Genomic DNA, 11,194 nt, shown 5'->3' on the forward strand with positions numbered 1-11,194 from the left:
AAATTTAAAGAAAGTCTTTCAAATATAAGAACATAAAATAATTAACTTATGAAAAAAGTTATATATATTTTTTGTTATTCTTGATTAATTTTTGCTGAGCCAATAAAAAAATTCATGGTGTAATTAGGTTTAATCTGTCAAGACCGTGTTAAAGTATTAACAATATTTAGGAAATGTATTAAATGCTCGTCTACCCTTCACACTCCAGTCCAGCAGGCAGCGGAAACGCGTTTAATGCCAGCCTTTATAAAACGTAGAAGAAACTCCAGCCGGAAGTACACAAACTCACATGTTACACACAGGCGATTGAACTTATACAAGTGTGTGAAGAACACGATGTTTAAGAACTAAATATAGGAGCAGTTACAAAAACGTGTGAGCTAGACACTTATTATTAATGGAACATGTACATTACAGATATTTTCGGTTATAATTTGTTTTACTCCCCGAAATTACATTTTCAGCACGTCTACAGTATCAGCATTGACGGCATAATTTTGCTTTATTTATAAATAACAGCGGTGAAGTAAAGCTCTCACTTGTTGCCGTCGGTTAGAGAGCTAGTTTGCGGTTCAGTAAAGACCAGTATACAAATTGCTGTGTTTAGCAGATGTTAGTTTATCTGGTGAATTCACATAATGTCATCCCCAATGATAATCCCAGTTGTAGATGTACAGGGAAACAACTTTAAGGAGTTGTGGGGAGCAATTGTGATAGCCATTAAAACATCTTCATTCATCGCCATTGATACGGTAAGTAAAACCACATTCTGTATTTAGAAACCCTGCTGAAAGAAAAACAGCTAAAACCAGCCTAAGTTGGTTAGCTGGTCTTCAAGCCTGACCAGCCTAACCAGCTAAAGAAGTGGTCAAACCAGCTCAGACCAGCTGAGACATAAGTGTTAAATGCCCTAATAGAACAAGATAATTCTTGTATCCGGTCTCTTGTAGGAACTGAGTGGTCTTGGATCAAGGAAAGCACTTCTAGCTGAGTGAGTTGTGATATGAAATATTCTTATCCAATATGCTAAAGGATAAATTAACAAGTGGTAATTTTTTTTTACTTCTTTCTTCCTTTGAAAGATCTATTGAAGACAGGTATAAAGCCATATGCCATGCAGCCCGCACACGATCCATACTTTCATTGGGGATTGCTTGCTATAAAAAGCTTGACAACAAAGTAAGTATCTGCCATTAACTTTTACAGTTGAAGTCAGAAGTTTACATACACCTTCCAGAATCTTCAAAATGTTAATTATTTTACCAAAATAATTGGGATCATACAAAACACGTTATTTTTTATTTAGTACTGACCTGAATAAGATATTTCACATTAAATATGTTTACATATAGTTCACAAGAGAAAATAATAGTTACATTTATTAAAATGACCCCATTCAAAAGTTTACATGTGTAGTGATAGTTGTTTATGAGTCCCTTGTTTGACCTGATCAGTTAAGCTGCCCGCTGTTCTTCAGAAAAATATTTAAGGTCCCACAAATTCTTTGGTTTTACAGCATTTTTGTGCATTTGAACCCTTTCCAATAATGACTGTATGATTTTGAGACCCATCTTTTCACACTGAGGACAACTGACAGGACTCATATGAAACTATTACAGAAGGTTCAAATGCTCACTGATTCTTTAGAAGGAAAAACGATGCATAAACTTTGAATTTGAAGATCAGGGTAAATTTAACTTATTTTGTCTTCTGGGAAACGTAGCTTCTGACGGGCATTACTAAATAAAATAAGAAAAATATTATCATTCTGCTTGAAATTTTTATCGTGTTTCCTTCTGAAGCATCAGTGTTTAAACCTTCTGTAATAGTTGCATATGAGTCCCTCAGTTGTCCTCAGTGTGAAAAGATGGATCTCAAAATCAAACAGTCATTGTTGGAAAGGGTTCAAATACACAAAAATGAAAACCCAAAGAATTTGTGGGACCTGAAGGATTTTTTCTGAAGAACAGCGGGCAGTTTAACTGTACGAAAAACAGCTTATTCAGGTAACAACACAGTATTAATAATCAAGCATATGTACACTTTTGAATGGGGGGTCATTTTTATAAATTCAGCTATTTTGTTCTCTTGTTTGCTATACGTAAACATCTTTTATGTGAAATATCTTATTTAGGTCAGTACTAAATAAAAATAACATATTTTGGTCAAATAATTAACATTTTGCAGATTCTGCAAGGTGTATTTTTTTTTTTATTCAACTGTATTTTTTAAAAATTCTGAATATGTAAATATTGACTCTTGTACATTTCCTGTTTCTAGGCGGACAAGACATACCTGGTCCAGGTTTACAATCTGACCTTGCTTTGCTCAGAGGAATACATCATTGAACCTCAGTCAGTGCAGTTCCTTGTACAACATGGATTTGACTTCAACAAACAATATGCTGAAGGCATTCCTTATTATAAGGGTAATGATAAAGTGAGTATGACTGAACCTGTAAGAAAAATCATGATATTTTCAGATTTGGAGACTTACTCTGTGCTTGTTTTAGGGAGGGGATGCCCATGGGGTAAACATGCGCTCCTTGTTCGTCGAACTGCTTAGGGCCAACAAGCCCTTAGTGGTCCATAATGGTCTGATAGACATGGTCTTCTTGTACCAGTGCTTCTATGCACATCTACCTGAGAAACTGGGCACCTTCATTGCCGATCTGTCCCAGATGTTTCCCTCAGGCATCTATGACACTAAGTATGCAACGGAGTATGAGCTACGGTTTGCAGCCTCATACCTGGAATATGCCTATAAGAAGTGGTATGTGTTATATCTCAATATGTGAAAAGTACAAATGTGACCTTGGACCTCAAAACCTTAAATAGCACGGGTATTTTTGACAATTGCCAACAATACATTGAAGGCGTCAAAATTATATATTTTTCTTTAATGCCAAAAATCACAATGAAAATTTTTTACCGTAAATAAATCAAAACTTAATTTTTGATTAGTAATATGCATTGCTAAGAACTTAATTAAGACAACTTTAAAGGCCCCCGATTCTAGATTTTCAAATAGTTGTATCTCAACCAAATATATGTCTTATCCTAACAAACCATACATCAATTATTTATTCAGCTTTCAGATGATGTATAAATCTCAATTTCTAAAAAAATTGACCTTTATGACTGGTTTTGTGGTCCAGGGTCACAAATAAGTGTACATGTGTTGTTTAGTGCCTTAAATTTAGGGTGTATTCTTTGTCTTTTACAGTAAGCTGGAAAACAGCAAAGCCATCGCAGGAGGTGGCAATGGAAGTCATGTGTTTCTGGAATTTTGTAAATATACAGGCAACATGCAGAGCTACATCGACTACAGACCGTGCTTGGACAACCAGAATCAAGATGGTGCCCTTAACATCTGTGTTCAGTTCTCCGTGAGTTCCTCAAATTTGCTAGGTTATACACTTTTTGGTTATACACTGGTTTCAACAAATATAGTAAGCAGCATAACTGTTTCCTACATTGATAAAATCAAGAAATATTTAATAAGCAGAAAATTAGTATAATACATGGATTTCTGAAGAATTATGTGACATGAAAACTGGGGTAATAATGTTAAAAATTAAACTTTGGGATCACAGGAATATATTGAGTTTTGACATATATTTAAATAGAAAACAGAAAGTAGTATTATTTCACAATATATCACAGTTGGCTGATGGACCTAACATTATAATATCAATACATAAACATTTAATTCTCAAATTAATGTAGAATCAACAAAAAGGAAATATATTTTAAGTAATATTTGTTCAGTGGCAGCTTTTTACTATCAAGTACTATTTGGACCAAGGTCAGTCCTGTTAATATTCATACTACCACAATTAAACTTCATATTTTAATGTCATAATTTAGGCCTAAACTGCAGATTATCAGATTTGTTTAATGCCATTTACATAATGTTCTTCTGTATTATTCTATTAACAGCCTAATTTACATAATCCCATTATAATAAATGTCACATTTACCTTTAGTGTGAAAACTCATGACGATGTTTGTCATCACTCCATCTGTTGTTTGAGCTTGAGAACAGTCTGTTAAATTTTCTTGCACGTTGAAGCCTTAATTTGTCATGCAAAACATAGTTAATAATAATGATTGTGGTATTTTGTGAATATAAATACTTTTACAATAAATCAAATAGATCTCACTTTAACTCACCTCTTCATGTTCGTATTGTTTAAAGGGATAGTTCATCCAAAAAATAAAAATTCTGTCAGTAATTACTTGCCCTCATGTCTTTCCAAACCTGTAAGACCTTTGTTCATCTTCGGAAAACAAAAAGATATTTTTGATGAAATCTGAGAGCTTTCTGACCCTCCATAGACAGTAATGCAACTGACAAGTTCAAGGCCCAGAAAGGTAGAAAGGATAGTAATGGAAGAGATGCAATCTTCGAATAAAGTCTTTATTTTCTTTGCACACAAAGTATTCTCGTAGCTTCACAAAATTAAGATTGAAGCACTGATGTCACATGAACTATTTTAACAATGTCCTTACTACTTTTCTGGGCCTTGAATGTGTCAGTTGTGTTGCTGTCTATGCAGGGTCAGAAAGCTCTCAGATTTCAACAGAAATATCTTAATTTGTGTTCTGAGGATGAACGAAGGTCTTACAGGTTTGGACCAACATGATGGTTAATAATTAATGGCAGAGTTTTAATTTTTGGGTGAACTATCCCTTAAAGCCTAAAGGGATGTTATTCTTCAAAATGTGACACTTGGTAATTATTTTCTGCTCCAGGCATATGGATGGTGTCCTAATGGCTCTCAGTGCCCCATGTCACATGACACAGACCTTATAATCCAGCAAGATGATAAGATCAAAGACGACAAGAGGAAGAAAAGGAAGCGCAAGAACAAAAAGAAAGCTTCTCAAGGGCCCTCTGAGACATGCAGTTCCCCACAGGGCAAAAGGTCGCACTTTGAAGAGGCCGAGCTGGACCAGGCAGTGCCCATGTCTGAACCAGCGCTCCCTGAACATCAGGAGAAGACAGAGAGCTCTGAGCCAACAGATGCCGCACATGCGTTTGAACCTGGGAAAATGGCCAGCAAGAATGTAAATGAGGAATCTCAGCCAGAAGCATCTTCTGAAACTCCTGATAGACCAAAAGGGAAGAAAGCAGAAGGAGGAACTCACCGAGCAGGGTTCGACGCTTTCATGACAGGCTATATTTTTGCCTATGCCAGAAATCTGACAGAAAACAAAGAAGAATCCAACACTGCTCCCCTCATCTCTGCATGTCTCAATAAACTCTTCCTCAGTGGCAAGTCTGTTCCTCTACATGTAGCCAAAAGCACCTTCTCCAAGTCTTCAAAGGCTCATGTGCACAAGATGGACTATGTCTGGGGGAAAAGCATTGATGTAAAACCTGAAGGAACTGCATAGAAACCTTTGATTTTCAGATTTCAATTTTGTGTACATTTTTGGTCAATTAAAATCTAAGTTTTTTACTGTTTTCTGTCCATGGCATGGTTACTTTTCCTTATCGGATTTATTTTAATCTGAATTTAGGCAGGCAAGACTATTCCTGGAAGTTTGCTAGACTAGATAGGCTTAAAGGGATAGTTCACCCAAAAATGAAAAATCTGCCATTAAGTACTCAAGATATTTCTGATAAAATCTGATAGCTTTCTGACCCTGCACAGACATTTTTATGGCCCAAAAAGGTAGTAAGGACATAGTTAAAATAATCCATGTGACATCAGTGGTTCAAGCATAATTTTCTGAAGCTACGAGAATACTTCCGTATTAAAGAAAACAAAAATAACGACTTTGTTTAACAATTTCTTCTCTTCCGTGTCAGTCTTCGATGTGAGTTCATGAGAGTATCAAAAAGTATTTTCATATCTTCATAAAATTACAGTTGAACCACTCAAGGATTATTTTAACAACATATTTACTACCTTTCTGGGCCTTGAACGTTTCAGTTGCGTAGCTGTCTATTCAGGGTCAGAAAGCTCCCGGATTTCATCAAAAATATCTAAATTTATGTTCCGAAGATGAATGGTCTTACAGGTTTGGAGAACATAATGACAGAATTTTCATTTTTGAGTGAACTCTTTCTTTAATAGCTACCATGGTTAATGAACAAATGTACATAAAGCAAATCCACAATAAAAAAATCAGTAAGACATTCTGAATTTATTTTAAACAAATGAAAATACACACATGCATTTAAACAATTAAAGCCATATAAATGGGGAAAATAAGTCCTGGTCTGTCTTTGGTAGAAATATACATCTCCGATTCAGTTACAAATCTACAATCTAAAAAGTGTTGAGAAAACGGTAAGGACTGAAAAAGCAGAAAAATAGAGTTAAGAATAAACTAGCAAGAACTGACCATTTTCAACATGTACAGAAAGCTCTATTCATCAGCTCGTATAAACAACAACAACAACAACAACAACACAGCTTAAACGGTTCACAGACATGAAGACATAGTAAAATTACTTTCTCCTTATAAATATCAAAATAAATCCTCTCTATAAAACTATCACGCCTTGGTTAAATTTATTGCATAGAAATGTAGTGACAAATAATAGATTAAAAAAAAAACGTTCAAACCATTTTAACTTATTTCAAGTGCAATTACGACTTTAAGTAGATACAGACATGGACTTTTTTTGAAGACCTGAGAGGTCAAAGAGTGAAAATGATCCTCGTTTTGAAACTGCCATGGCACACACTGTTAGCATAGGATCAAAACAGGAACTTTTTAAGATGCGAGACAACATGGAATGTTTGCATTTTCTAGAACCATGCAGTGCAAAAAAAAAAGACACTCGGTTATTTTTCTCTAAAGAGATTTGTTTTCGATTAACTACTGAAGAAGCATTGGATACAGTTTGTGGACAAAAAAAAAAAAAAAAAAAAACAGCATTTGTGGTATGTGCAACCTGTATTATAAAGAAAAAAGGAAAAAATAATCACAGAATGCGTCTCATCATTAGCCCTGTGTGAGGTGACGTCCATTGTGTGCCTCTGATGGAGTTCTTCATAGTGTGACAGCATGGACCAGATCAGTGTTTCACACTTTCCTGCTCTTTTGTTCAATCCAAGCCGCCCTTTTAGCTTAAGTTACAAGGGTTTACTTCCCCCAAAGAAAAAAAAATATATACAACTTATAATCGTATTAAATATTTAATGAATATAATCTCTGTTCGCTTGGCATCTGATCAGTACAAACTTGAGGAAGCATCCTCAACCATCTAGATATCGCATCTGGAGATGCGTTCTCCTGAAGAGGAGGCCTTGCAGGCTGTGAGGACTATTGGACAGAGATCTTGTGGCTCTACAGACATGCTCAGCGTGAGCGAGTTCTTGTTGGAGATCATCAATCCATCCTGATCTTCAGCCTCCATGTCTTCGCATAAGCCGCCAAGACTTCCATTCTGTATCTGGCTGAGGATTGTCTCCTTATCGTCCGCAGGGCTTCCTCTGCTGCTGGAGCAATCCATGGCCTCCGCTTCTCCTCCTTCAGAAATTACCAGAGTTGACCAGTCATCTGACGCACTCACATCCTCCTGTCTTTCGGCTCGCGGCTTGTATGGAGGGATTTCAGTAACGGCATACTTCTTAGCCCAGCTGCTCAATGCCTTTTGCCTGCTTTCACCAGCGGGCTGTCCGGCCTCGCTCTTGGACGTAGGGTGAGGTGTGAATAAGTGGGGCAGCTGGGGAGAGACTGGGAGCGAGCAGCACTGCCGACCGGGCAGCTGCCAGGTCTCCGGCCAGGATGGAGAGCAGTTGTTTCCGGAGGCTCCCGTTGTGATGTTGGGGTGAGGCTGGTATGAGCTTTGACTTCCGTGAGGCGAGTTCAAATCAAACATGAGCGAGAAGACTGACTTGCTGGGCATGTCGTAAAACTTGATCTTGCCACCTTTTAGGTCTTCTCTGGCATTGAAAGGGTTGACTTTCGGTTGCCCGTGAATGAAGCCTCTAGGTCCTGGGTTGTAGTAAGGGTCTTGGACGTTGACTTTGCGGGCGGGCTTACGAGAGAAAATGTCAGACTGGCTGCGGGAAAGCCAGATGTTGCGACGTGGACGGGGGGACTTGGGTGGAATCTTGTCGTCCTGAAAAACAAGAGGATTTAACCTCTTTATGCCCTTTTCTCCTGGACCTAAAACAAAAAATGAGAGGAACATTAGGCACACTGTGACATTTTGCTATAAAATGTATAAAATTAAGGTTGAACCACTGATAACACATGGACTATTTTAACAATATCCTCACTACCTTTCTGGGCCTTGTACGTTGTGGTACGTTGCTGTCTATGCAGGGTCTGAAAGCTTTTGGACTTCATCAAAAATATCTTAATTTGTGTTCCCGAAGATGAACAAAGGTCTTACTGGTACATGAGGGAGGAGTAATTAATAACAGATTTTTCATTACTGGGTGAACTATTCCTTTAACTAATATGCTGATATGTATTCTTTCGCTTGACATGTGTAAACACTGTGGGACTATCAAAACATTGCTGTGTTAGTCTGAGCATATTGACCAATGGAGTGAATTTGGGAACTGTTTGTTGACCTATGACAGATGCAAGGAATGTTTTGAAAACCTGTTTAAAAACTGTATTTTTGCTAGTCACCAAACAGAATAGCTTGAAGGAATGACCTTGAACACTAGGGGGTGACAAAATGTAATGTAATGTTCATTTGAATATGTGGAAGGAGGAAAGAAGAGCTTAATCATGTTTAACATATCAATAGTCAGAAACTGAGCATTACAATGTTGGAAGTTTGCAGTCTTAAAAATGTTATCAATTTACAATATTTGATATGTATTTCAAAATGTAATTTAGTCTGTATTAGCATAACTAAATTTTCATAAGTCATTACTCAAGTCTTCAGTGTCACATGATTCTTCAGAAATCATTCTAATATGCCGATTTAATATTCAAATAACATTCCTTATTATCATCAGTGTTGAAAACCATTGTGCTTCTTAATTATTTTTGTGGAAATCATGATGCCTTTTCAGAATTCTGGGTTGTGCGATATGGACAAAAAAAAAAAAAACATTCTGTATTTTTATGGTTTTCTATTTGCATAAAATTCATCCTAAATGGGTTAAAAATGTGAAAAAAATAAAATAAAAAAATAAAAAAATAATGAATTTAAATGTGAAAATATAGTGAATTGTAACCATGTAGGATATGCTATACATTATGTTAAAAAAATGTTTAACCTAACATTACGATCTAAAAGCAAAATAAACTACTTTTAAAGCAGGGCTTAAAAATAAAATCACTAAATTAAAAATGAATATAAATAAAAACAAAAGCACAGGCGACATGTTAACTGGTACGAGGAATACTACTGTAATACTACTGAAAACTACTGAACAGTGGATTAAGATTGTTTTTTTTTTGTTTGTTTTTTTAAAGAAGTTTAGGCTCATCAAGCTGCATTTATTTGATCAAAAATCCAGAAATATTGTGAAATATTATTTTAATGTAAAATAATTTTATGTGAATTGCTGCAAATCTGAATTTTCAACATTACTGCTGCAGTCTTCAGTGTTAAACAATTCTTCAGAAATAAATATGCTGATTTATCATCAATATTGAAAACTGCTGCTTAATATTTTGTTGGAACCAGTGATATTTTTCAGGATTCTTTCATAAATGAAAAGAACAGCATTTATTTAAAATAGACATATTTTGTAACAATATAAACTACTATTCCAAAGTTTGTGATCAGTAAATTTTTATCCTCTTTTTTTGAAAGAAATGAATGGTTTTATTCACCAAGGATGTGTTAAATTGATAGCAAAGACATTGTTTCAAAATATTTCTATTTTTAATAAATGTTGAATAAACTTTTTATTCATCAAAGAATCCTGAAAAAAGTATCACAGGTTCCAAAATATATTAAGCAGCACAACGGTTTCTAACATTGATGATAAAAGAAAAGGAATAAGTCCGCATATTAACATAATTTCTGAAGGATCCTAGACTATAGTAATGGTTGGTGAAAATTCCGCTTTATATTTTAAAATATATATTCAAATAGAAAACCATTATTTTAAGCTGTAATATTTCACAATATTACCGTTTTTCTGTATTTTTGATCAGATAAATGCAGCCTTGATGAGCATAAGAGAATTCCTAAAAAAATAAAAATAAAAATCTTACTGATCCCAAACTTTTGAACTGCAGTGCATATTGATATAAACAGTATTGCCTCGTCCTATTGTCTGTAAAATATATTGATACATCGTACAAACTTGATATACTTAATAGAAATTTAAATATTTTGTAGTTTACTGTTTAACGGAATGCTTCATGTCTGGATGAAAGTGTTAATATCTTACTAACCCCAGACTTTTGAATAGTAGTGTATCTGACACTCAGTGAGGCTCTAATCTCTTCAAGCCACACATTGTTTTGTGACTTATTCCTTGTTTGTTCAGGATATGAATTAGCACTAAACGGAAACTGGGCTGTGAGATTGCAAAGAAGAGAGGGAGAAAGTGAAAGCTGTGCATTATAAGTAATACCCATGAGGAAAGAACATCCAATCCATAAAGCTCAAAGACAAGTTAGTGTTACAGTCTCCAATCCTGATCGTTTTCCAGTCTCCTTGTTCTTAGAACTCATTGGCCCTGCGGTATTAAATGGAAAGCGAGTGCTGGATGCTATGAGCAAAGCCTCAGGGGGCGACAGGATGTACTAGCTCTCTGTCAAAGCAACTCACATCAAAGATGTGTTCAAAGCACATCGAAGCTTTAGGTTTAGTGCCAGAAATAGTGAAAGAAATATCACGTTATGGTCACCTGTAGTTTTCATGATCATACTGACAGGTTGCAGGTTAGACAAATCAATACGGGAGTAAAATAAACATGTTTGTGTATTGGTGCGAATAAACACACACCTTTAGGCAAGGGCTTTTTCTCCACCTCCCCGGCAGTTAGTAGCATCCTCTCCCTCTCAGCGTCGTCAGCTTTTAGCTTTTTCTGGATTTCTTCCAGCCTCTTTACTATATCTGGGAACGAGGGCCTGAGCTTTGGATCCATCTGGGATATAAGAGGAGGCAACAAGAGCATAAAAACACATCAGCATCTAAATCCGGAGGAGCGCCATGTTCTCACTTCTATTCTAAGAATGCTACACTGCACATATATTATAGTGGGGTTTCATTTTCAGGATGAAAACAACTAACTTGTAGTTGC

The 11,194-nt window shown here is 35.8% G+C and overlaps 2 protein-coding genes across 2 annotated transcripts in view; one reads left to right on the top strand and one right to left on the bottom strand.

Moving 5' to 3' along the window:
* The first annotated feature begins 64 nt into the window (after positions 1–64).
* On the top strand, positions 65–5,465 carry toe1 (target of EGR1, exonuclease). Its single transcript, XM_073849012.1, has 7 exons — positions 65–752; positions 951–991; positions 1,083–1,179; positions 2,281–2,439; positions 2,513–2,772; positions 3,226–3,388; positions 4,758–5,465. Exons 1-7 carry the CDS (start codon positions 639–641, stop codon positions 5,400–5,402), a joined length of 1,479 nt encoding a protein of 492 aa, XP_073705113.1. The 5' UTR covers positions 65–638; the 3' UTR covers positions 5,403–5,465.
* Positions 5,466–6,139: 674 nt separating this feature from the next.
* tesk2 (testis associated actin remodelling kinase 2) overlaps positions 6,140–11,194 on the bottom strand; it is a 29,165-nt gene continuing 24,110 nt past the window's right edge. Inside the window, exons 5-6 of the mRNA XM_073849406.1 lie at positions 10,897–11,071; positions 6,140–8,135 (exon numbers count right to left, since the gene is read on the bottom strand). Coding sequence (XP_073705507.1) covers positions 7,228–8,135; positions 10,897–11,071 — 1,083 coding nt within the window. The 3' untranslated portion in view covers positions 6,140–7,227. The remainder of the gene's footprint in view (positions 8,136–10,896; positions 11,072–11,194) is intronic.

This window comes from Garra rufa, chromosome 10, assembly GCF_049309525.1.
Source record: "Garra rufa chromosome 10, GarRuf1.0, whole genome shotgun sequence".
Taxonomy (NCBI): Eukaryota; Metazoa; Chordata; class Actinopteri; order Cypriniformes; family Cyprinidae; genus Garra; species Garra rufa.

Bases quoted from the DNA above. Each gene is read 5' to 3' on its own strand.
- toe1 (XM_073849012.1), top strand. From the start codon at position 639: ATGTCATCCCCAATGATAATCCCAGTTGTAGATGTACAGGGAAACAAC. The intron at 2,773-3,225 runs GTATGTGTTATA...TGTCTTTTACAG, and splicing joins GAATATGCCTATAAGAAGTG to TAAGCTGGAAAACAGCAAAG. The intron at 3,389-4,757 runs GTGAGTTCCTCA...TTTCTGCTCCAG, and splicing joins ACATCTGTGTTCAGTTCTCC to GCATATGGATGGTGTCCTAA.